Below are 27737 nucleotides of genomic sequence, written 5' to 3' on the forward strand. Positions count from 1 at the left end.
AGTGGTACAAGACAGTGTTATTAACTGACTCTTCGAAGTTTGTGATATTTTAAGATAGCCTTTGTGAATCAAACTTCTGTAAACTACATCGCGCCTCTATAACTTGCGATCAGCAAAACAAGATTATGATAATGAAAATGAGACAATGAAAAATCAAAATCAAACTGGCATGGTTTGAAAATTTTTTAACCAAAGGTAAATTGAAACCACAACATTTACCTTTTTACCGTTTGCCACTTGTCCGGATCGGTTCCAACCGGCCTCATGTATACAGAAGCCGATTCCGTCCGGTCCGGAACAGTTCCACTGACAGGTCCAGTGACTCTCCAGTTTAAACGTAGCCTAAACAGTTATAGGTTAAAACGATTGGCAAATAAAGGAGACGTTTATGTTGTCTTGCAAGTTTATCTCTTTTTCAAAAGTCGAAATTTTTTCGAGTTGCTTGCCTACAAGCATCAACTAGAGTGAAATAATTCATTTCAAAATGTAATTAGCTTCGTAACTGAAATGCTTACGTACAGATCAAGAAGAAAAAACTAATTATTGGAATATATGCGAGATGATAAAGTTCGTTATTTTCCTCACTCGTTTATTTTATTCTTATTTGTGGTTGTAAGGAGCGACACGTCACACCCTTTTTCTTTGTACTCGCTGAGCTGACGAAACAGGGGAAAAGAGGTCTCTTTCCCCTGCTCAGCAAATACGAAATAAAAGAGGATTCTGTCCAGCAGCAGGGCTCTAGCACTCATTTAGTTGCACAATGTTTAACTCGTTAGGTGCGAGTTGTAAACGTGCCGAATGTAAGTGATTACAAACGGTTAAACAGGGAACTTTACAAAGAAGCAGCACCAATAACTACCTTAATAGCTATGAATTGCCCACTTTCTATACATGCAGCAAACTGCCTGTAGTTAAATATTACACAAAAGTGCAACCACATGGAGACAACGCAAGTCATAACATCCCAAAACTATCTTTTATTTAATTTCTTCTTAATCCTTTACTTTTGTAAATTAAAATTTAGTTATTTCAGTTTTATTATAAACTTTCAAAAATACTTTGAGATTGGGGCCAAGAATCTAATTCTATTACCAATCACAAGTTAATACTATTTACTTTTAAGTAATGCACTTAAATGTAATGGCTGCCGCCAAGTTCTTAAGTTCTAAACTTAAAGACAATTTTTTATTTTAATTCTCAGACTGTTAGTAATTTGTCCTTGGTGTAAAAACCAGTAAAAAAAGTAAGATACAAAATAACTCCAAACCAAAGAAATGATGATGATAAATTGTACCGAGGTGCCGATTTTTGCACCGAGGATTACCTTAACTGATAACTATTATTAATAGTCCTTAATTTCTTAACCTAATTTAATTTCTAAAACGGCTATATCACATACTGTAACAGTAAAGTTACAATATCTTCAAATGACCACTCCCCAATGGATTTTTTTAGAGTTGAAAAAAAAAAAAAAAACATTTTGAGTTGAAGGGGCTGTGTCACGGCTACGTTTAAGATTTGCCAAACACTCGCTGTGAAACATAATGTTGGCGAACCAATTACTTCTTTTGACCTAAATGACAAAATCATAGCTTCATTACAAACAAATGTCTACCGTCTCGAATTTTTGTCCATCTGTATCTTCTTTTGTATTATTTTGCTGTTATTGAACTGTTGAACTGAACTGTGTTTTGTACTTCACTCAATTTGGTGGCCATTTCCTTATGTCTTAATGAAGCTGAAATCCATGACACAGTTCCTTTAAGACAATATTGCCTACGAGCACAAAACGGCTAGGAATTCCAACAGGCCATTACCAAATTGAATGTTACCACTGTTTAAGAACGAGGACCTTTGCAAAACCTCTAATGTAAAATTGGCTTGAAGGTTTGGTTACCACACCTTATGTTTAAAAGGAAGGCTTAAATCAATTCGGAAATGGCATACTGGCAGGAGGCAGCCTAGTTGACTCTTAAAAAGCGTTGCCAAGGAGTTTACCCCAGGACTACCGAAAGGAAAACCAGCCAGAGGTCGAAATGCAGGACTTGAACATGATCATGCCGGAATTCCGAATCCAGCAGTGACTCAGCAATTCCTCCATTGTGTTTGAATAGTAAACATACAATATACTTAAGCTTGTTCTTAGCGTCACTATAAAATTAAGAGACTCGAGGAAAAAAGTTAAATATGGGCTATATCTAGTACGTTAACTGTTAGACACAACGAGTGTCACGTTACATTGCCACTAAATTGCAACGTAATAATTTTCTGTGACTTAATTGCAGAGTAAAAATTAAAGCTCTAGCCAAACAGTTACGCAAGTCTTGCTGTTTACTTCAAGTACTGAATCACAGCAGCACTGAAATGGCTTTTTTGACAACTTGCATGCACTTGGGAGTAAACTTGCAAGCCCGTTTGGCCAGCCAAAGTAAGCTTTTACACAAGTTCAACATTCGACTATTTGTGCCCTTTTCAGTGCGTTGCAGTTTGGCCAGGGCTTAATGTATTGTTAAGTACACGAAGACGTCTAGTACAGTTACATAATGGATAATATCTATACAGCTCAAAAATTACCTTAGCCAGTAGAGAAGACAGTCCACTTTATACTATAGATCAAAACAACATCTAAAATACCACTTGTGTCATCCGTGATAAATACAATCCTGCTCACATAAATATGTGCATGTCACCTAACAAATCCGCACAAACTAATAACTCACACAAAGATATGTACTTGTACATGTAGATATATTCCAATTTATCATATCTCTGTTAAGAAATAAAGTATTGAATATCCGAAAGTGTGGTAAGGGTAAACACGTGACCTCTATGTAATGGAAAATATTGCAGAATACAGGTACGTATTCGTTGCATTAAAATATGTACACTACATGATAATCCAACTATGTATGTATGTATGTGCTGTACAATTTGGAAAATAATATAATGATAATTGCCAAATGGATTTTTAGGTTACTAACATTTTTAGGTCAAAAACCAGTCAATGCAGCACTGTTTGTAAGCATACTACACATGGACGTTTATCACTGAGGTGATAGGAATATACAGTATCTAACAAAATAATAACAGAATGAATACAACAAACAAAGTTTGAGCATAAATACATGTATAAATATCATAAAATAATGGGTAAAACAAACCTCGATGTTGAACTAATAATATAAGTTTAAACTGGATAAATAGTATTTACAGTGCTGTATGTGATAAAAACACCTTTGAGGACATATAAATATCAGCAACTGGTCAAAGTAAAAACCGTAAATAGTTTCTTCTAAAAGCTGTTTTTACCTTGGGTTTAAAAAATTAATACAAACCAGTGGCGGATCCAAACCTTGAACCACAGTCAATACTTGAAATAAGGAGGGGCCCTTTCAGTTGTATGTGTACACACCAAAAAATTTTAGCAGGAGAAGTCGCTAAGAAAAACTGTTTTTTCTTCCATATTCCCGCCACTGCAAACTTGAGTGACAGCATCTCCATTTTGGTAAAAACTGTCGTTACTAAGATATAGGAATAACAATAATTGAGGATCTTAAAAAGCTATTGCTGACTTTAAACTAAAATAACAATAGTCACATGTCATGACCAAGTTAAATATCACAGACTTCTTGTAATTATAGAAGAGTTTGGAACACATAAATAACACATACTATTTCCTTACAGTAAATCTTTTGCTTTAAACAAGAATGTGGCATTGCATTTACAATTATTAATTGACCAAACTTGGACTGACGTCTAATTGTTAAACAGTTGCATTTAGGATCGTGTGGTTATCTCCATGTTTGCTCTTTTGGCAGTACAGCAAGGCTGCTTGAAGCCTTAAACCCACTGTGCTGTCTGGTCATCTTTAGGAAGCAGTTGGGTTTCTGATGAATACAATTGACTGTAAGTTGCATCATCTGAAGTCATATCTGCAGAGTCAGGTTCTTCGTAATTATTTGCAGGTGGCTATAAAAAAGGATATATACATGGAGGGTTATAGCTTCAACAACCAACAGTGAGTTAGAAGATTATTGGATAATATTCAGGAATTAGCCCTCTCTGCCATGATGTCAACATTCAGACTCTCCCTACAAGCTATAAGTCCCCGTATGATTTTTATAGCACCAGACTTGGTTATTTATAGCAACAAAATTAATCGATTCTGATTGGATAAGAGCAGTACAGTTAATCCCAAGTTGTACTCTGCAGGACTACCTATTTCTCTGCATGGTACTCCTCCACGAAATAACCCACTGTATTCACAGTTTTTGTGAAGATTTCCAAAGTTCACTTGAAAACTTCCGAGGTTTTCTGACGTTGGCTCGAAGTTTTGAAGATTTTAAAGTTGATCCAAAGAGTTACAATATTTCTGTGGTTGACCTGGAGAATTGGTAGATTTTCCAAGTTGACTAAAAGAGACTAAAAAGAGACTAAACAAGTTTTCAAAGTTGTATGCAACATTTCCAAAGTTCAGAACCTGGAATATTCTAAAGTCAAACAAACTGATTTCTACAGTTTACAACTCCAAGCGGTCATGTTTTTTGAACAAGTACTCAAAATTACTACTCAAAATAATTATATTTCTCATGATTTTACTGAATACTCACTATATAAATAAAAATTGCTCAACCTCCAGGTACAAATGCTTGTGATTACCATGAGTGATATTGGTGTAAGTTCTCAAATTACACTAACCTAAAGACTAGACTTGTGCAATTTTGAGAGCTTTTAAAACATCAGTCGTACCTACAATGGGCGCCAAAAGTGTTGAGATGCTCGTCACTTTTTGAGTACCTTGGACAAATTTTACCCCTCACCCCTTCAATATTACCCCCTCCACCCAAAGCAATGTTAGATTTGCTTACTGGGAGACTTGCCTTGTTTGTGTACAACATTGAAAAGGGGGAGGGGGAGTGGTTCACAACCTGTACCAGATTTCAGGTGGAAAAATGGGAATGTTACATTAGTATTAATTTCCACCAACTGCCTCAAAGACTATTGTCGCTCATTGTAGTAATCATGAATTGTACTTGAGGTCATGAGTTTTCCTACAATATAATATAATTATATGCAATCTGAAGAAATACTATTAAGATGTTGTAATAAATTATTTTATAGTAGCCATACACACTTATCTTGAAAAATATTTTATCCTGATTACTGAATAAACGTACCAAGTCTCCTATTACTTCCCGGAGTGGCGCATGGTTCCTTTGCCTGTTGAAAGAAAGGATTTTCCATTTTGTCAAATGCCCAATTAAATAGCTTATCAAGTCCCTCACAAGCAAGGAGTCTAAGATTGGAAATTTAAAGTCAGCAACAGAACTAAAGGACGTTTGACTTTTATTGAATATAAAATTAAAACAATTAAAATTTACAAAAAGATTTTAAAAATACACATGTCAAATAACAATCAAAACGGACTGTTCTAAAGTACATTGTAAAAAATGTCTATTGTAAGTAGCTTTTTTTAGCCTCAGACACAAAAGCCCACCCTCCATTCAATCCCCTGGCAACTCTTCCCTTGGTTATATTTTTTTTTTTTTCATGATAGTAGTGGAGTGACACTGAACACAAGCAAGAAAAACCATGATACTGTACTCCTGCTTTAAATGTGCACATGCGTAATTTATATATAATAATATTTAACAAAAATCAACACTGCACTTGGACTTTTCTACAAATGAAGACAAAAATTGAAAGAAGTAAAAAGCAAACCTCTTTTTCTTGTTGATGACCATGGTGATAATAACAGCTACCACTAAAATGAACAATGCGACTCCAGTACCAGTTGCCAATTGCCAGTAAGACTCTGCATTCTTTGAGTAATTTCCTGATGTAGGGTCTACAAAAAAGAAAATTGTCCTATCTCAAATGAAAATTATTTTATTGATAACCATAATTCACATAAAATTATGATCTTCACATATCTACCTGCAGGAGGTCAGTCTGTTAGTAGAGGTTAGTAATTAAAAAAAATCATTAAAGGAAGGAATAACACAATATTATAAAAATATTGTATTTCTTAAATTATTTAAGGACATCATGTATACCTGGTACTTTTAGAGCATTTTAAAATCCAATTGCAATATGAATTGAATCTTACCTGGAGCTGCCAAGGATTCACAGATATCACAACTCAATGTTGTCATAACATCTGGACCACATCCTCCATTTGAACAAAACTGCACTTTGGCAATGTACTTCAAGTGCCTTGACAGGTTGACAGTGAGTGACACTAATGAGCCATTGTAATTTAACTCCAGGGGAACAGAGAAGGTGGCAGTAGGAGCACCTAACTTATTTCCTTCCTGATCAGGAGATGATGAATTCCATATCCTAATTACAGATTTTGTCGGTATGCCATTCCATATTAGGTCCTCGCTTGCCTAAAAGATTTAAAGTAAAAGTAAAGTCTGTCCGAGCCTAAGTGGCCCATACAGCCGGAGCTTATCCCGGTTTCCGTAGCATTAAGCGACTAGGAGTATTGCTATTCCCCCCTGGATGGGATGCTAGTCCATCGTAGGGTTACCCCCCAGCAGTAAGTTCGCCGGTCAGGTACCCATTTATACACCTGGGTGGAGAGAAGCACTGTGAGAGTAAAGTGTCTTGCCCAAGAACACAACGCAGCGCCCCAGCCAGGCCTTGAGCCCGGGCCGTTCGACTCGGAGTCGAGCACGCTAACCATTAGGCCACCACGTCTCCACGAGGGGAAAGAAAGGGAAAGAGCATATACTTCCAAGCATAAAGACAGATAATAAAAAAAATAAATAAGGGAATATAGTGAATAGGGCCACAAACAAATCACACACATACACTAACTAATGTTTTGTACACTTTAATGCGCTGTTTTGCTTACTTTTTACTCTTACTTTTTAAAGTAAAACCCACCCTGACAAGCCATCACCATCAACTGATAAGCATTCATTAATTTCCCTTTTCTCTCAGCCATCTTGGTGTGTTTATAAAACACAGTGACGTCACAGACCTAAACCACATGATATGTAGGCCACGCAATCTGTGGTCCGACAATTTGGAAGTCAAAGTAGCATGAAATTTGAACCAATTTAAAATCCTTTTATTATGTTATATTATAAACAATGTAAATCAGTAGAAAACAAATTGTGTCATACGTATATGCACTTTAATAGCAAATTGGCTGTCAAAAATACGTACATAACTATTTTATATGAAAATAATGTGTACATGTACCGGTAATAGAATTTTAGTACACTGTACAATATTTAAGTTCAAAACTGCTACATGTATGTAGTGAATAGTACCTTCCATTTAAGGGTGGCATTGAAGTTTGTTTCATCACAAAATGCCTCACATGGCTCCAGCAATGGCTGTTCACTTGGCTCTACAAAAACAATTTTTAAACATGAAAACTGTCAAACCCTTTTTTTCAAACCAGGGTGGAGAAAGAATGCCCCCCCCCCCTTCCCCCGCTCCATGACTCCAAGGGAAATAAAGCTGCAACAAGAAATTTGGAGGCTCTTAATATCACACAATTTTCAACAGCCACTATTTTTTTATCTTTTAATTTTTGTATATAATTTTCACTTTTTAGATTTGTAATTGTAAATTTTATGCTAGTAATTTTTTATGCTTGTAAATTTTATGCTTGTAATTTTATACTGGTCACTGATTGATACCAGTCAATCTCTTTGATTGGCTGACCGGTCTACCAGGATAAATAAAGTTATTATTATTATTATTATCTGTCACTTTGGAATTCTTCATTTTTCTAAGATATAAAAAATTCAAAGATAACACCAATAAAAGTATATTAAAATTCTCATTATCAAAAAAGTAAAAAAAAGTCCTTGGTCCACTGTCAAAATGTCATGGTATTTATAATAATCGAATAAGCATCACAGCGCTTATTAAATTTTTCGCGCCTCAAGTGTGGCGCTTATTCGAGGGCGGCGCTTATTTGAGGGCACGGCTTATTCAAAATTTGGATGCCACAAAGAATTTAACATTTGGCAGTTATCGAAAATAGAGTCTTCTGCTTGTCAGTATTCGTCTCTTGCTGAAGAAAGAAGTATAGCGCTAGTTGTCATGGCAAAGTTCGCAGCCTTCACAACATTTACAGAACTATGTATTTGATGACGCTTTTGATGGAAAGAAATGTCCAAGTTTGTTTAAGAGTTGCTTTGTAGTGCAGTCCCACAGCGGGACTGTGGCACTTATTCGGGGGCAGAGCTAGCTTATTAACTTTAATTTTGTCCCAAATGCGGCGATTATTAACTTTTTTGTTCCAAATGCGGCGCTTATTCGAGGGCGGCACTTATTCGGGGACGGCGCTTATTCGAGTAAATACAGTACTTGTCTCATTTGGTCTAAGATAGGAGGAGTTTGCCTAAAAAGGAAGGGGTGTCAGGGTTCAAAATAGCAGCCGGCTGTCGGCGGTAGCCGGCACTTTGACGACACTTGCCGGCTACTACTGAAGAAATAGAATATTATGCCTTGATCGGCCAACTGAAATCAAAGTTGCTGGAATGTTGAAGTAAACATTTCATATCAGACAATAAAGCAGCTACAGGGCTAGAGAGTGCGACTCACTGCGTTTTAATGCGACCAAAATTTCATCTTTGGCGACTAAAACTTTTGGTTTTACGGTTTTACATGTTCAACTTCATTTCTGTGTTAAGAAGAATAACGGGCTGCTCCACCTTCTCAGGTATTTTGTCCCTCCAGAAAAGTATATTGGAAGATCTTATTTACTTCTCAAACACTCAATAAGAAAAGAAGTCACATTGCTCCAATCCATTCTTTTGAAATGCCGTAAAACATTCCATCACTTCCGAAAGCTTGCAAAGGGCTGACTGTGTTTGAAATCGCCCCAGATTACATTGCAAACCTCTGGGTACGTCCCATAGGTACGTCATGTATGCAAATGGATTGTGTCCCTTGAAAATGCATGGCTCTTTTAACAGCCGGGAAAAAAATGAGCCTAAAAAAAAAGCCGACAAATTCAGGCTAAAAACAAAATTTTATTTTGAACCCTGGGTGTGGGGACGGGGAGGCAATAGGATGATGGTGGTTTTTTTTTTTTGTTCAAAAGTGAAGAAGGTTGGGGTGGGGTGCACCCTACCAAAGATCTGCCACAAGTTAGTCTTCTAATCACATTAAATAATTAGCTTATGGAGTTTACAGAAATTTACCTTCAGGCAATGTGTGGCTGAAAACTGGCCCTCCTGGTAGATAATAGTCATTACCGCAGGTGCATGTTGTATCATTTACTGGTATAGATGTCATAGGTACCGACGGTACCCCAGAACAGATGGTCACCGAGTAGTTAGACCATGGACTCAAATCAGTGAAACTATGAGAGTTACCATTCCCATTTTCATCTCCGTATATGTCCTTAAAAATAAAATACAAATATTAAAAAAATATATAACTATGATCAAAATTATGATCAAAAAGTCATAATTATTATTCGTCATCATATCCAGTGATATGCATATAGCTTAGTTCCACAGATTTGTCCGAAGTCTTGCAAACTGCCACATAGTCACAGTATGTTCAGCTGTGAAATATCTTGTTGACAGTTAACAATTAATTATAACTAATTAATATAATCCTGCTTAATATTATTTTGCAGAATATCATCTGATTTTAACCATCTGGACAGGCCTCCTAATGGCTTATTATCAGCTTTAACTACAGGTGTTATTCCATGCAATTTCACAGAATTTTCTAATAATTACAAGTTAAATAAAAGTCATGAAATGTTATTTTTTCTAACACAATTTACCATTAATAAAAATAAAAATAAAAAATTAAATTAAAAAAACATGTTTTCCAAGTTTAACACTGTTACCTTGACAAAATTTGAACATTGTCCAAAATGATCTTGTAGAATCACTTTATAGTTGATCAGTATTCCCTCACGGTGTTCCCACCGAACAGTTAGTTGTTTCTTTGCCGTTGCTAAAAGCTGTATTGCCTTTGGTGGAGAAAAAACTATGAAAAAGAATAAATTAAGTAATTAATACAGTGTACATGTTAATGTTGTAGTTCAATTTTACCCATTGAACCACAACATACAACATACAGTGTACATGTATGCCACATCAATTTCATAGCACTCAACTTATAATAAATAATAATAAAATTAACTTATATTGTGCAGATATCAAAAGAACATTTTCAGCTGTGCATTACAATGTTTGAGAAATTAGAACTACAGTGTGCTTGAAAACCTAGTAAATTATTACTAACAGTACTTAAAATCCTAAAATACATCGTTCAAATATGAGTTAATAAAATAATACTATTAACAAATTAATAACACCTTCCAAAACAGAGACTTTTTATTAAAAAGTAATTACTATTCACAGATTTACTGTAAGTATTTCTAATAAAAAGGGAAGATCATTCCATTTCCATAATTTGGGGGCAGCTACGTATACAGTGTATATAAAAATCTCGATGATTTTGTAAGTGCAGAATGCAATGTGGAACAATTGAAAGTATGATGTTTTATATATATGTTCGTGTTTATTTGCTTTATTTTACTTTCGGAAAAACCGTCCACAGGCTACTTGTATTCTTTTCCAGGTGTTCCTTACGCTAATCTTTGCAAACGTAACACGACACTTTTGTTCGTTTGTAACAAAATACTTTTGTCTTCCTTGAAAATGCGATAACATGAAACTTTTGTTTTTGTTTGTTTTACGGCGGCATCAATGACATTTGTTTAATTTAAAAAACTTCTCAAGACGTCACTGAACAAACAAATAACAACCTGAAAACTTTCTTGTTGTTCACTGCCTTTTAGTTCTTCTGCAAAGCTGTTTGCAGTGAAGCCTGCCGGTCACATCGAAGCATGTCAATCCGCCGCATGCGAGAAAGCACCAAGATAAACGAAAGTACTCACAAGAAAATTGGCCAACCGCTTCACTTTTTTATTGACCTTCACAGCAAATGAATCTTTGGATTATCAAACTCCTTTTCTGAATGAAGTTTTTATCCTGTTGCGGGTAGCAGTTTCCAAAATCTATGAAAACATGGTTTCTTCCGAAGAAAGTGCAACCATGTTGTTTTTAATGCCCAGACTCCTCTCTACATTTCAAAGCTTGGCCACTAAGCATTCATCATTTGCGTACGGTTCAAGTGTTTCAGGAGTGTTTACAAGTGATAAATTATCTCGAAAAAATGATGTCAAGAGAGCATCCAAGTTTAAGATATTGTGAACTCAAACTAAAAAGGAGGTATGACAAGTAAAATTTCGCTTTCGTAAGACTAATTTATATTAAACAATGCAACAACTGCAGTGTCAGTGTTTTGAAACCGTGCTTGTTTGCTCTTGTTTGTTTACCAATAGAACTTCACTTGAACTTCAAACTTTAGTCTGTATATTTTTTTCCCCGAAATTTGAGCATCCAAATCGGGGGTGCGGCTTATCTACGGGTGCGGCTTATACACGGAACTTTACGGTAATTTGCGGTTTTTACTTGGCGCCAAGAAGTCTGCAGGAAGCCTACTGCAAACAAGCAATACAAGCGATGTTCATGATAATTCCAGAAAACAGCGTAGACTAATCTGCGCATGCGTTTGGTGTAAATTACGTTGAGTAGTACCACAAGGAGAGCAAAGGGTTTTCTGAAACAAATAAAATTATATACGTTTGAGATCTTCATATGAAAGTAACGTAGATGTGCTCCAGGTTTTACCTAGGGGTACGGTCAGGTGCTCCCCACCCTCCACAAGGAATAATTAATTAATTGATATTAATTAATTAATTGGTGATTAAAAGTTTACACTGTAGCGCTTTAGGGGTTTATCACACGACTGCCCATGGCCACCAAACCATCACAAAAGTGCATTCTGCACTAAAAAGATCTGTCAGCCAGCAATTAGAAATTAAGACCACTCAAACTGGCCAGAGTCCAAACACACTTTATAGTCCAGTCAACTTAGTATTACACCCAAAACAAATTGCAACAAAAATAAAACATGTCTTATTCGACTTTGCATATATTGAGGAATAACATACTAAAAGTCACCGTGAATCGGAGTATTGGAACCTCGTCTTTTTTTGCGATATTTGAACTACAATGAAAGATGAGAAATTTAATTTATGCATAACTAATGTGATTTTTACAAGTAACATTGAAGGGTCCTTATCGATAGAAATAATCAAGCTAGCAAAACTAAACAACGACAAGCCAACAAATCAGTTTACAACAAATGTAGCAGTTATTACTTATCCTATTTATTGCGGGAAATGACATTACTATTCTGCCCTTTTTGGTACCTTAGAGAACGTACTACCAGCGGCCGGATTCTGGCATAGATGCAAGTATAGTAACAACGTTCGCTAATCGGATATTTTATTAAAAAAGCTGAGTTTTCTTCAAAAATTAAAGATACTGAAAACTGATAAAGTATAATTATACCTTTTTGACGAAAGAATAAACGCTGTTCAAAAAAGTTACCGTCTGATAACTAGAATTGCGGCAAACAAGTTATGGCGGGAGTCTTGGATGAAACCCTAAACATAATCTGTCAGAAAACGTAATGCGTGAATTTGCTCCCCCAAAACCCTTTCTGCTTATTGGAAGGTGCCTATAATTCCAAGAATCAACACTGATTGATCTTTGCAAAATTCCCCGAGTGACTGAGCCGACGTCACAGACGCCTGGACACAACCCCGGCGTAACTATGGGCACGCCTCCATCTCTGCACTAAATTCTTTTACAAAAGGATGAACAAATTCTTTCAGGAGTAGCAGAATGATTTTGGACAACAGAAAAAGGGTTAAAACATTTGGAAAAAGTTTGGTAACAACCTGCAAATGACTTCAAATTATTTATAAACATGAATTCAAAATTGATTTAAACCACAGTGTCAAGTTTGGTATCACTCTATATCCACTCTACATTAGCATTTGTATACAGCCACGTCAAATGCTATACAGTTTTGTACGCCAAAACAAATTGCAACAAAAATTAAACATGCTGTTCTTGACTTTAAATTTGGTGTAGAATACGCTGCTGAAAGTCACCGTAAATCTAAGCATTAGAACCTTGTATTTTTTATGACTTTCAAACCATTGGCGAAATTCCCAAATTGGCTGGTATGTAATATGGCGGAACCAAATAAAACAAAGTTCTAGCGTCTGTAATTCCACGAATAATAAAGACAGCTAAACCAAAATTGATATAACAACTGATTGATTCATTACCAATATAGTAACACAAATGTTTTCATGTGTGACGTAATGATGGCGTCACAGATTTAAATGCAGAGGTAGTAGCGCGACGAACCTTATCTTGTTTCACATTTTGGAAAGGAAATCTGTCTTTATAACATACACTCGTTCCCAAGTGAATCTAACATCATGCATCGCTTATCCCACATCTGACCCTTTTATCGTGAGTCATATTTGGTGGCTGGTCTTCTTCGATAACCATCCAAAAATACAGTGGCAGAGCCATATTTTTTGAAACATATGTAAAGAAACGACTGGAAATAACGTCATGCATACAGTGTCCTAGTTGCACATGGCACGAGTAAGGTATGGCTTATGTCCTGCCGAGAATAAAGCTAGAGTTTTTCGTTTTTAGGAGCGTCAGTTTTTAATTGTTTACTGTCGGACATGAAACTCTAGACTTCTTTTTAAACAAAAAGTTATAGAACATTTTTATTTGTAATTTTTATTCATTAAGTTTTTATTTGTTTTTAACCGTTGTCTTTTTAACATTTCTAAACTTTTTTAAACTTTGTAAGTCATCTTTTTAAATTTTAATATCTTACAGGACCCCTAAGATAACAGTACTCCAAAGTACTGATGGGTTAATCCTGTTAAAATATTTGTTTTATTTTTTATTTTTTTTTAAAGGATTTTAAAACAGCGAGAAAAAGGTGTGTCTGTTGATGAGTTAATGCTTTCCACCACAGTGGTTAAACAAATGTGACGATTGGCGTACAAAACTGTATAGCATTTGACGTGGCTGTATACAAATGCTAATATTGAGTGGATAGAGTGATACCATACTTGTCACTGGCTGCCTGCCCTTTTAAACTCTACAGTTATTTCAGGCCACCAGACCCTTAATTATTTATTAATACCATATATGTGTCTTTTCCTTTTGTAAATATTTAGGATAAATAAAGTTGTTGTTGTTGTTGTTGTTGTTTGAATTCAAAGTTTGAATTCATGTTTATCAAGTCATTTGCAGACTTTACATTACCAAACTTTTTCCAAATGTTTTAACCCTTTTTCTTTTGTCCAAAATCATTCTGCTACTCCTGAAAGAATTTGTTCATCCTTTTGTAAAAGAATTTAGTGCAGAGATGGAGGCGTGCCCATAGTTACGCCGGGGTTGTGTCCAGGCGTCTGTGACGGCTCAGTCACTCGGGGAATTTTGCAAAGATCAATCAGTGTTGATTATATTCTTGGAATTATAGGCACCTTCCAATAAGCAGAAAGGGTTTTGGGGGAGCAAATTCACGCATTACGTTTTCTGACAGATTATGTTTAGGGTTTCATCCAAGACTCCCGCCATAACTTGTTTGCCGCAATTCTAGTTATCAGACGGTAACTTTTTTGAACAGCGTTTATTCTTTCGTCAAAAAGGTATAATTATACTTTATCAGTTTTCAGTATCTTTTATTTTTGAAGAAAACTCAGCTTTTTTAATAAAATATCCGATTAGCGAACGTTGTTACTATACTTGCATCTATGCCAGAATCCGGCCGCTGGTAGTACGTTCTCTAAGGTACCAAAAAGGGCAGAAATCATAGTAATGTCATTTCCCGCAATAAATAGGATAAGTAATAACTGCTACATTTGTTGTAAACTGATTTGTTGGCTTGTCGTTGTTTAGTTTTGCTAGCTTGATTATTTCTATCGATAAGGACCCTTCAATGTTACTTGTAAAAATCACATTAGTTATGCATAAATTAAATTTCTCATCTTTCATTGTAGTTCAAATATCGCAAAAAAAGACGAGGTTCCAATACTCCGATTCACGGTGACTTTTAGTATGTTATTCCTCAATATATGCAAAGTCGAATAAGGCATGTTTTATTTTTGTTGCAATTTGTTTTGGAATAGGCAAGGAAATGGCTTGTATATATTGACTGGACTATTAAGCCACCATGTCTTAACTAGTTATAAAAATTAATACATCTATACACATGCATGTATCACACAGATTAGTGTACTCACCGATTATCGATTTGACGTCTTGTTCTGTACAGACATGTGAACAGCCAGAAGATGTGTTCACCCTCACGTACAAACACAAATCATGGTCCCTTGTAATCCCCATACGATAGCAGTTCTTAGTGCTGTTACAAATAGTACAGCTAAAAACCTTGGTTGCTAAAGTGCGTCCTTCTGTAAGTGTTTGATTTTCTACTCTTCGGCACCCCTCAACTAGGCTAAGATCTGTTACAGCTGAAGAACATTCATCGGAAGACACAAAGGGGCATGTTCTGTTATAAACTAGGCTAAGATCTGTTACAGCTGAAGAACATTCATCGGAAACCACAAAGGGGCATGTTCTGTTATAAAACAAGTCATACTGGACAATTCCGTCAACAGGTAAAGCTTCTATGGAAACAGTCACAGATGTTACATCAGGCAATCCAAAACAAAACACCTTAGGTCTCTTTGGAGTGGGAACTTTATTGTTACCTGAAAATTAAATTATATAAATGGACCCTGAGTTAGTGCTGGTAAAATAATATTGTAAACAAAAATTATGCAGACTAGAGAATTCAAGGCATGCTTTGTTGTACATATTTAACAAATAAAAAAAGCCTTGTCCGTGCTTTGTTCTGTTATAAAGCATGCAAGGAAGTGACGAGAGCACAAAAGAAGTGTAGGGTGAAACACGAGCCGTTGAGTGCTATCATAAAGGCGGAGATTTTTTTTTAACCAGTTCGATTTTTATTTCCTTTTGTTTCATATCTTTATAATGGTGAACATGCGACAATTGAAAATACATTTGAAAAGATCAAACTGGTTTAAAAAGTTTTATTTAAACCAAAGTAAAATTTAAACAACAGCATACATATTGTGCTACAGTATATGCTACGAACATTACATCAGATCAAATGACTCAACATCCCCAAGAAATCAAGTTGTGAAAATGATTCAGGAGCTAATTTTCTCAATGGTTTATGGATCATGCAAGACATCACATACCAAATCAAACTGATAAAATGGACATAATTTATTTTCTTCTTTATGCAGTATCTTGGAGTTTAAATGATATTACAGTCAGCTGACTTACATTTCATCGCAGTCAGATTTATGTCTTTAAAGATGTGAATATTGTTCATCGTGGTGTAAAGATAGGAATGAACGTTTATTCGTTTGTCTCACGATAGAATCGCTTTGAGATGTTGATCGCGACGTTTCGACTGCAACTGCTAGTCTTCATCAGGCGATGAGGTCGATTGGTTACGTGTCGCTATTTATGCACGTTGGTTCGCTGTGATTGGTGCGTTTCGATCCTCATTATTATTCCGACTAACTGATATGTTCCCTCAGAGGTCCGCTTTGTAGTTGAACGGAATGAAATGAGTAAAGTTAGTAACTGCATACTCTGATTTGCCTGTCAATGGAGACAGGATGTCATGCAGGTAAATGAGCCGACAAATCGTAAGCAAAGGTGTTTATACATGATACAATTCTTGGTTTTCATGTTACGTCATAAAATTCTGAAATCAAAATTCACTAGGTCTACTAAATTTTTGTTGTAATTAGGCGAAAGATAAACTAAAAATATATATTTTTGCAAATTTCCAGATCGATAGTGTCATTCGTTTTTAAAACAGAGCATTTTGAATATTTGAGTTCTCCGTCGTATGTGACATCAAGCTTAGTGCCGTGACAAAGCTGTTTTGTTTGAAAAAAGGCCTTTCCTTTCCATTTTGAGCAGATTGAACATTTCAGATATAATAAGTGGTGTTTATGTGAAAGTGTACTAGCTCTTAAGCCAAGGATAGCCGCTGTTGTAAACAGAATTGAGTTCCAGATGGTTTCTCTGACATCATGGCAGCCATATTTGTGTCCCTTGGTAGGACACAGTTATGGTGTCTCCATACTAAGCTTTGTAAATTTGCGTGGAAAGGTTCGGAAAATAACTCGCGAACGGTACACTGCACAGACCCAAAACTTGGAGAAATTGTTTATCTATTTATCATCTACAATATTTGAAATTCATAGCTTCTGTAGTTGAATGGTTTCGAATTTATTTTTTGATTATGTGACAGTGAAAAGCAGCAATAGGTCTCAAAGGTACATTTGGTTTGTGTATCTTAGGCTGACCGTAGATCCTAGGTGGCTGTTTGTGCTTATTGTAGACAGATTCTGATAGATGCCCACTTCGTTTTAAGCTAAGTAGCTTCTCAGTGAGTTTACGGCTGAGTCGATCCGTGGGGTCCTTATTAAGGAGTTGATATGGACACGTTTTAATAAGTGTCTTCATTTTATCATGGTAGGTGTTAGTGTCTAGAACTACACTAGCGCGACCTTTGTCGGCTGGTAGTATCATAATAGAGTCGTCTTGTTTTGAGTTGTTAAGGGCTTCATGCATTTCCTTCGTGATGTTAGGCTTAGGTGGCTCAGCTTGTTCTGAGTCAAGCGTTAAACAGCCATAAGAACGCTTGACTCAGAACCTGGGTCTGCATATCACTGAAAACTGCAATAAATTGGCTCTAAATGCCAAGACTAGTGGCAAACCCCGCAGGTGAAGTCGGCTAAAAGTCACCCCCACCCCCCATTCTTCTACCCCCTCCCCTCCCCCTAAACCCAGATTTGGTACCTGGCAGTACATGTACTAGATAATCACAGAAATAATGACGTTAGAATAATCAAACCTTGGGAGTAAAGCTTCACTCTCGTTTTGTTCCACTAAATAGCCTATTGACGGCTTACAAAACAGCAAGCGCAAGAGTATTGACACCGAAACCGAAATTGTACGTAAGTTGAGCAAGCGGCTTTATGATAAGCTTAATTTCCGCCATCTTTTTCGTTATGTCCGGCGATGAGAAGGAAACCACGAAATACTAATCGAAGAGAACTGCTGACCATTTGACAGAAATTCAAACTCGTGAAATCGGATCGCATCTTCGGCATGAAGAGACGTGTCGACCTCGATGCCAAGCGCCAAAGGGTCAAACTGCTCATATGACAAACGAACGTGAGAACTCGAAATTAAGGATGCTCCTTTTAAATTGGAAAGCTCAAATGCTCACCTGAAACATGATGTGTGGCAACTAATAAAGAGGCTAGCAGATGGATAGTTCCATGAAATTCAAACATGCTTTAGGTGCATAAACTGGAACCCGCCAAAAGCTACGCAAAACAACATGGCTGATAGCCGTTGCTACCTTCCAGGAAAACCGGAAGTCACTTCTTTCCCAGAATTTTCTTCCACCTGATTGGTTCTTGACATATGTGCAAATATGGCGGCCCGAAGGTGATAGCTTTTTGTAATGAAGCAAATATGCTATATTAACAATTATCCTGCGAAAACGCGCGGAATATCGCCTGATACTTAGCCGACGAGGCCGTAGGCCGAGTTGGCTAAAATCAGACGATATTCCGCAAGATTGAGCAGGATAATTGTTTTATTATTCAACAAATTGTCGACGAGACACATTTTGGACATAGAAAAACTGTAATTATGCAGCGCTTTACAAGATTTCGGACGAATCTTCGCAACCTACGAATATCGCAGGATATCTGTTATGTACGGATGACAGATATCGTTAACATTTTGACCATATATGGGCAGCGCGCGCATCTGTTGAATAAAATGTACGTGATAGCAAGTGGCGTTTTATTCTTATTTATTGGACCGTTTAAACATGTAAGCAGTGGAGAGACAAAGGAGGCAGGTAGGAAAGCATTATTGTTTCGATCAAGCGTTGTTTGCCCAAATTTATGGGTGCGAAGGAATTTTCAGTTTTGCGGGTGTACACGGAATTTATACACGGTGTGATCCTTAGATGGGGTACCTAAATTCTATTAGCTAAAATAAACGCCCAGCTAAACGAAAAAAAAGATATCTTAAAACTGAATTTTCTGTTCAGGTATTAGGAAAGCGATTTTATAAAGACCTATAAAGATTTGTGTCTTTGCCGTGCGCGGTTAGCCGTTATTTGGGTCGTCACGGAACGCTTCTCCTCCCCTTGAATAGGGTGTCATTTTTCGGTTTTGGGCCTTAAAAAGGGTATCAATTTTAGCCTTCTTTATCCTTCAATAGGGTCAGGGTTTAAGAACCTTCGCGGCACACCCCTTTCCGAAATTTATGGGAGTACCCCCCCCCCCCCTCCTCCCGGGAGAAAACTCAAGTCATAACATCCCAAAACTATCTTTCATTTAATTTCTTTTTAATCCTGTACTTTTGTAAATTAAAATTTATAGTTATTTCAGCTTTATTATAAACTTTTAAAAATACTTTGAGATTGGGGCCAAGAATCTTATTCCATTACCAATCACACGTTTTACTATTTACTTTTAAGTAATGCATTTAAATGTAATGGCTGCCGCCAAGTTCTTAAGTTCTGAACTTAAAGACAATTTTCTATTTTAATTTTCAGACTGTCAGTAATTTTTCCTTAGTGTAAAAACCAGTAAAAATCGCGGATGGCGAGAAAGAGAAAAATAACTACAAACCAAAGTAATGATGATAAATTACTGGTTTTTGCACCGAGGATTACTTTAACTAATAGTTATTTATTAGACTAATAGTCCTTAAGAGCGGTTTCCTCGTGTCGAAAGTAATTCTCGTTTGCTTGGTTTTGCATTACTACACTTTGTGATTGGCTCATAAACTCGCGCCACTTTCCAGCCAATCAGAAGTAAAACCAAAACCAATCGTGATTCGCTCGCGCACGTTTTCCCGCGCTCCGGGCCGCTAAATGTATTAGCCTGCGTTGCTGTTCGTCTGCAACGCAGGCTATAAATGTATTTGCTTCGGGTTTTTTTTTTATTCACTGGATTGTTTGCGTTTTTTGTGATTGGCCAGAGTGGTTACTTTGGTATTGAAAACTGCTCTATTTCTTAACCTAATTTAATGACTAAAACGACTATATCACATACTGTAAAAAACAGTAAAGTTACAATATCTTCAAATGACCACTTCCCAATTCAGCTTTTTCAGAGTTGAAAAACCCATTTTAAGTTTAAGGAACTGTGTAACGGCTAAGTTTTAGATTCGCCAAGCACTCGCTGTAAAACACAATGTTGGCGAAGAAATTACTTCTTTTGTCCTAAATGACAAAATCATAGCTTCATTACAAGCAAATGTCTACCGTCTTGAATTTTTGTCCATCCGTATCTTCTTTTGTCTCAGTTTGCAGTTATTTAACTGTTTTTCGCCGCTTTGAGTGTTTTTGTTTTGTAGTTCACTCAATTTGGTGGCCATTTCCTTAGTCTTTAATTAAGCTCAAATCCACGAGACAGTTCCTTTAAGACAAAATTGCATACGAAAATAACATCGCTAGGAATTCCAACACGCCATTACTGAATTGACTGTTACCACTGTTTCAAAACGAGGACCTTTGCAAAACCTCTAACAGGGCCGTAACTAGCAAGAGGCAAGACGAGGGACTTCCCTCTCTAGATTTTTACCCAAATTAAAAACAAAATATGTTTTGTTGGAAAAATAATCCCCAGTTGAACAAGATTAATTTTTCTTAAGAAATACCTCATGAAAAATGTCTCTGAAAGAGATCTTCTAGATTTTAAAATTTTCTGGAGGGCATGTCCCCAGAAGCCCCTAGCAAGATCTTGCTTCGTCTATGGCAAAGGTCTGGTTACGGCCCTGCCTCTAATATAAAATTGGTTTAATTTACATAACAACTAACATAAATCATGAAAGGTTAGGGGGTAGACTAATTGAGTTTACCCCAGGACTACCGAGAGAAATCCAGCGGAGTGCAGGACTTGAACTCAGGACCATGTCGGAATTCCGAATCCAGCACTCCATCCACTCGGCAGCAATTCCTCCGTTGTGTTTAAAAAGTAAACATACAAAATACTTAAGCTTGTATAGTGTCACTATAAACTTAGACACGAGGAGCTTTTCAAAGTTAAATATGGTTAAATATGTGCTTTTTTTGTTAACTGATGGACACAACGGGTGTCACGTTACATTGCCACTAAATTACAACGTAATAAATATCAGTGACTTAATCGCAGAGTAAAAATAAAAGCCCTGATCAAAAGGTAACGCAAGTCTTGCTGTTTACTTCAAGTACTGAATAGCAACAGTACTGAAATGGCTTTTTGACAACTTGCGTGCATTTGTGAGTAAACTTGCGAGTCCGTTTGGTCAGCCAACGCAAGTCTGTACACAAGTTTAACATGCGACGAATTGTGTCCTTTTGCGTTGCCGTTTGGCCAGGGCTTAGTGCATTGTTAAGTACACGAAGTCGTCTAGTTCAGTTACACAATGGATAATATCTATACAGCTCAAAAATTACCTTAGCCAGTAGATAATAAGATAGATAGATAGATAGATAGATAATAATAAGATAGATAGATAGATAGATAGATAGATAGATAGATAGATAGATAGATAGATAGATAGATAGATAGATAGATAGATAGATAGATAGATAGATAGATTTATTAGCGTGAAATAATCTTAGCTTTACGGCTAGTTTACAGTTATTTCACGAAATTAAAAACTAAAATTAAATTAATTAAAATATATACAATATAAAAATGCTAGCTACTATAGATAATATAATTAACATGATTAAAAATAAGACAGTCTTCTTTATACTGTAGATCAAGACGACATCTAAGTACCACTTGTTTTATCCGGGATAAATACAATCCTGCTCACATCAATATGTGCATGTCACTAACTAATCCGCACAAACTTATAACTCACACAGAGATATGTACTTGTAGATATTCCAATTTATCGTATGTCTGTAAAGAAATAAAGTACAGATCATCTGACAACGTGGTTAGAGTAAACACGTGACCTATGTAATGAAGAATACTGCAGATTCTGCAGAATACAGGTACGTAATTGTTGCATGAAACTATGTACACTACATGATAACACAAACTACAGTGTGTGTATGTGCTGTACAATTTGGAAAATAATATAATGATAATTGCCAAATGGATTTTTAGGCCAATTACATTTTTAGGTCAAAAACCAGTCAATGCATTGTTTGTAAGCATACTACACATCGACGTTTATCACTGAGGTGATAGGAATATACAGTATTTGACAAAAATATAACAGAATGAATACAACAAACATAAATACATGTATAAATATCATAACATAATGGGTAAAACAAACCTCAATATTAAACTAATAATACAACTTTAAACTGGATAAATAGTATTTACAGTGCTGTATTTGATAAAAACACCTTTGAGGACATATAAATATCAGCAACTGGTCAAAGTAAAAACCGTAAATAGTTTCTTCTTAAAGCTGTTTTTACCTTGGGTTTAAAAAATTTATACAAACCAGTGGCAGATCCAGACCTTGAACCACAGTCAATGCTTGAACTAAGGAGGGGCCCTTTCAGCTGTATGTACGTACATGTACACCCAAAAAAATCTTAGCAGGAGAAGTCGCTAAGAAAAAATGTCTTTCACCAAAACTGTCTTTTCTTCCATAGACCCGCCACTGCAAACTTGAGTGACAGCATCTTCATTTTGGTAAAAACCGTGGTTTCTCAGATATAGGAATAACAATACTTGAGGATCTTGAAAAGCTATTGCTGACTTCAAACTAAGGTAACAATAGCCACATGTCATGACCAAGTTAAATATCACAGACTTCTTGTAATTATAGAAGAGTTTGGAACACATAAATAACACATACTATTTCCTTACAGTACATCTTTTGCCTTAAACAAGAATGTGGCACTGCATTTAAAACCATTAACTGACCAATCTTGAACTGATGCCTAATTGTTAAATAGTTGCATTTAGGATCGTGTGGTTATCTCCATGTTTGCCCTGTTGGCAGTACAATAAGGCTGCTTGAAGCCTTAAACCCACTGTGCTGTTTGTTCATCTTTAGGAAGCAGTTGGGTTTCTGATGAATACAATTGACTGTAAGTTGCATCATCTGAAGTCATATCTGCAGAGTCAGGTTCTTCGTAAATTGCAGATGGCTATAAAAAAGGATATATACATGGAGGGTTAGCTTCAACAACCAACAGTGAGTTAGAAGATTATTGCATAATGTATTCAAAAATTAGCCCTCTCTGCCATGATGTCAACATTCAGACTCTTCCTAAAAGTCCCCGTATGATTTTTAAAGCACCAGACTTGGTAATTAATGGCAACAAAATTAATCGATTCTGATTGGATAAGAGCAGTACAGTTAATCCGAAGTTGCACCCTGCAGGAGTACCTATTTCTCTGCATAGTACTCCTGCACGAAATATTAAACTACATAACCCGGCCACTGTATTCACAGTTTTTGTGAAGATTTCCAAAGTTTACTTGAAGACTTCCGAGGTTTTCTAGCGTTGGTTCGAAGTTTTGAAGATTTTAAAAGTTGATCCAGAGAGTTCCAAATATTTCTGTGGTTGACCTGGAGAATTCATAGATTTTTCAAGTTGACTAAAAGAGACTAAAAAAGTTTTAAATTTTTACTCCTTTTTTAGATAATAATTTTTAGTCTGAGATATTTTAGTAATAATTTTTGGATTAACATTGTAACTTAGCTTTTAAATTTTTACATTAACTAGATTTTAAATTAGATTATTGTTTATAGTAGATTTTTAACTTTTAACACATTTAAGAGGACCACAAATTTATTAGTTGAAAAACTATTACGTGTCACCCTTGTTAAATAAAGTTTTGATTGATTGATTTATTTTTTTGATTGCATGCGACATTTCCAAAGTTAACCTGGAATATTCCAAAGTCAAACAAACTGATTTCTACAGTTTACCACTCCAAGCGGTCATGTTTTTAAACAAGTACCGTACTAAAAACTGTGCTCAACCTTCAGGTACAAATGCTTGTGATTATGATAAGTACTTTTGGTGTAAGTTCTCAACTTGTGCAATTTTGAGAGCTTTTAAAACATCAGTCAGACCTAGTAATCATGAATTGTACTTGAGGTCATGAGATTTCCTACAATGTAATATCATTATATATGCAATCTGTAGAAATACTATTAAGATATTGAAATATTATTTTATATTATACTTTCTAATTCATGACCTACACACTTATCTTGAAGAATATTTTATCCGGATTACTGAATAAACATACCAAGTTTCCTATTACTTCCCGGAGTGGTGCATGGTTCCTTTGCCTGTTGAAAGAAAGGATTTTCCATTTTGTCAAATGCCCAATTAAATAGCTTGTCAAGTCCCTCACAAGCGAGGAGTCTAAGATTGGAAATTATTTTAGGTCAGCAACAGAACAAAAGAACGTTTGACTATTATTTTATAAAAACAATTAATATTTGCAAAAAGATTAAAATGTCAAAAACAATGAAAATGGACTGTTCTAAAGTACATTGTAAAAAATGCCTATTGTAAGTAGTGGAGCATAGCGCGCAGTGGAGTGAAAAGACAAACTAGAAAAACCATGATACTGTACTCCTGCTGTAAATGTGCACATGCATAATTTATATATAATAATATTTAACAACAATCAATACTGCACTTGGACTTATCTACAAAAGAAGACATAAATTGAAAGTTAAATAAAAAGCAAACCTCTTTTTCTTGTTGATGACCATGGTGATAATAACAGCTATTACTAAAATGAACAATGCGACTCCAGTACCAGTTGCTAATTGCCAGTAAGACTCTGCATTCTTTGAGAAATTTCCTGATGTAGGGTCTACAAAAAAGAACATTGTCCTATCTTTAATGGAAATCATTAAATAAATCAACTTATTACCATACGTGTATTTCACATTTGATGTTCCATATCTACCTGCAGGAGGCGTCTGCTAGTAGAGGTTAAATCAAAAGGAAGGAATAAGCAGTTTTCAATTGAGTGTAGTAAAACCAAAACCTGGCATGGCCAATCACAAAAGACACAGACCAACCAGTCAGCCAATCAAAACTTGAAGCAAATACATGTACATGTCGCAGGCACAAAGTGCGGGAAAACGTGCATGAGTGGGATTTTTAAACCAATCACTAAGCGTAGTAATGCAAAACCAAAGCAAACGCAAATTACTTTCGACACTCAAGTGAAAACCGCTCTAATACAATAATATTGTATTTCCTATTGTTTTATGACATCAAGTACTTTTGGAGCATTCTAAAATCCAAGTCCAATATGAATTGAATCTTACCTGGAGCTGCCAAGGATTCACAGACATCACAGCTTAATGTTGTCATAACATCTGTACCACATCCTCCATTTGAACAAAACTGCACTTTGGCAATGTACTTCAAGTGCCTTGACAGGTTGACAGTGAGTGACACTAATGAGCCATTGTAATTTGACTCCAGGGGAACAGAGAAGGTCGCAGTAGGAGCACCTAACTCATTTCCTTCCTGGTCAGGAGATGATGAATTCCATATCCTAATTACAGATTTTGTTGGTATGCCATTCCATATTAGGTTGCTGCTTGCCTAAAAGATTTAAAGTGAAAGAGCGCTTATTTCCAAGCATATAGACAGTTAATAAAAATAAAAAAATAAATAAGGGAATAGTGAATTCGGCCACAAACAAATCAAAATTAGTGACACATACACTGACTTATGTTTTGCACACTTTTTACTCTTACTTTTTAAAGAAAGACCCTCCCAGTGACAAGCCATCACCATCTACTGATAAGCATTCATTAATTTCCGTTTGCTTTCAGCCATCTTGGTGTGTTTATCAAACATAGTGACATCACAGACCTAAACCACATGATATGTAGGCCGCGCAATCTGTGGTCCGAAAATGTTGAAGTCAGAGTAGCGTGTTATTTGAACCAATTGGTTTCAAGTTATTTTCAATCTATAAACTTTAAAATCCTTTTACTATGTAATATTATGGACAATGTAAATCAGTAAAAAAAATTGTGTCATATACGCTTTTAATAGCAAATTGGCTGTCAAAAATACATACATAACTATTTTATATATAAAAAATGTACATGCAATAGAATTTTAGTAGTTTTCAAAATTATTTTCTTTGCTTTAAAACCATAAAAAGGAAATATGTTAATCTAAAATATTACTGAAACTTCGAATTCAAAACTACTACATGCATGTAGTGAATAATACCTTCCATTTAAGGGTGGCATTGAAGTTTGTGTCATCACAAAATGCCTCACATGGCTCCAGCAATGGCTGTTCACTTGGCTCTACAAAAACAATTTAAACATGAAAACCGTCAAACTCTTTTTTTCAGACCAGGGTGGAGAAAGAATGCCCCCCCCCCCTCCCCCACTCCATGATTTTAAGGGAAACAAAGTTGGAAATCAACAGAAATTTGGAGGTTTTTAATATCACACAATTTCAAAACAGCCACCACTTTTTATCTTTCATCTTGGGTTTCTTCATTTCTCAAAGAAATAAAAAAGTCAAAGAAAACAAAAACCAATAAAAGTATGTTAAAATTTTTTATTACCAAAAAAATTAAAGAAAATCCTTGGCCCGCTGTCCAGTTGAGGTCAGGGTAACAGTATATCACGCAAACAATGACTCAGTTAATGTTTATACTTGTCTCATTAGGTTCAATCTATGATTGGAGGAGTTAGCCTCAAAAAGGAAGGGGTGGGGGGGGGGAGGGGGGGCGATAGGATGATGGTGGGTCTTTTTTTTGTTCAAAAGGAAGAAGGTTGGGGTGGGCTGCACCCACCAAAGGTCTGCCACAAGTTAGTCTTCTAATCACATTTGTATAAATAAAAATTTAATAATTAGCTCATGGAGTTTACAGAAATTTACCTTCAGGCAATGTGTGGTTGAAAACTGGCCCTCCTGGTAGATGATGGTCATCACCGCAGGTGCATGTTGTATCATTTACTGGTATATATGCCATATTTAGCCCAGAACAGATAGTCACCGAGTAGTTAGACCATGGACTTAAATCAGTGAAACTATGAGAGTTAACTTTCCCATTTCCATATATTTTCTAAAAAATAAAATACAAATATTTAAAAAAATAACTTTTATTAACTTCATAGTCAATAATACATTGTTATTCAACACTGTTATGATGCCCACATAATTATGATCAAAAAGTCATAATTATTATTCACCATATCCAGTGATATGCATATAGCTTAAAAATAAAATACAAATATTAAAAAATATTAACTTTAACTTCATAGTCAATAATAGATTGTTATTCAACAGAGTGTTATGATACCCACATAATTATAATCAAAAAGTCATACATGTAATTATTATTCGTCATCATATCCAGTGATATGCATATAGCTTAAAAATAAAATACAAATATTAAAAAAATAACTTTAACTTAATACGTCAATAATACTTTGTTATTCAACAGAGTGTTATGATGCCCACATAATTATGCTCAAAAAGTCATAACTATTATTCGTCATCATATCCAGTGATATGCATATACAATGTAGCTTAGTTGCACAGATTTGTCAGAAGTCTTGCAAACTGCCACATAACCACAGTATGTTCAGCTGTGAAATATCTTGTTGACAGTTAACAATAATTAATTAATATTATCCTGCTTAATATTATTTTGCAGAATATCATCTGATTTTAACCATCTGGGCAGGCCTCCTTGGCTTATTATCAGCTTTAACTACAAGTGT

General features: G+C 35.7%; 2 protein-coding genes across 7 annotated transcripts in view; both read right to left on the minus strand.

The window, feature by feature from the left end:
* Nucleotides 1-2831: 2831 nt before the first annotated feature.
* LOC144644437 (uncharacterized) overlaps nt 2832-27737 on the minus strand; it is a 56854-nt gene continuing 31948 nt past the window's right edge. For 3 of the 6 annotated variants that reach the window (XM_078503922.1, XM_078503919.1, XM_078503921.1), the window contains 8 exons: nt 15197-15667; nt 9833-9981; nt 9177-9378; nt 7287-7366; nt 6110-6392; nt 5722-5848; nt 5178-5220; nt 2832-3969 (listed from right to left, as the gene is read on the minus strand). In XM_078503922.1, coding sequence (XP_078360048.1) covers nt 3841-3969; nt 5178-5220; nt 5722-5848; nt 6110-6392; nt 7287-7366; nt 9177-9378; nt 9833-9981; nt 15197-15667 — 1484 coding nt within the window. In that variant the 3' untranslated portion in view covers nt 2832-3840. Of the gene's footprint in view, nt 3970-5177; nt 5221-5721; nt 5849-6109; nt 6393-7286; nt 7367-9176; nt 9379-9832; nt 9982-15196; nt 15668-22448; nt 23146-24259; nt 24303-24711; nt 24839-25301; nt 25585-26226; nt 26307-26889; nt 27077-27737 lie in introns of those variants that run through there. The other 3 variants (XR_013569113.1, XM_078503920.1, XM_078503923.1) reach the window with 3 other exon arrangements.
* Nucleotides 22407-27737, minus strand: part of LOC144644473 (uncharacterized) — a 34558-nt gene continuing 29227 nt past the window's right edge. The window contains exon 8 of the mRNA XM_078503969.1: nt 22407-22525. The gene's annotated coding sequence lies outside the window, so the exon portion shown is untranslated. The remainder of the gene's footprint in view (nt 22526-27737) is intronic.

This window comes from Oculina patagonica, chromosome 2 (assembly GCF_052425735.1).
Source record: "Oculina patagonica isolate OP01 chromosome 2, crgOcupat, whole genome shotgun sequence".
NCBI lineage: Eukaryota > Metazoa > Cnidaria > Anthozoa > Scleractinia > Oculinidae > Oculina > Oculina patagonica.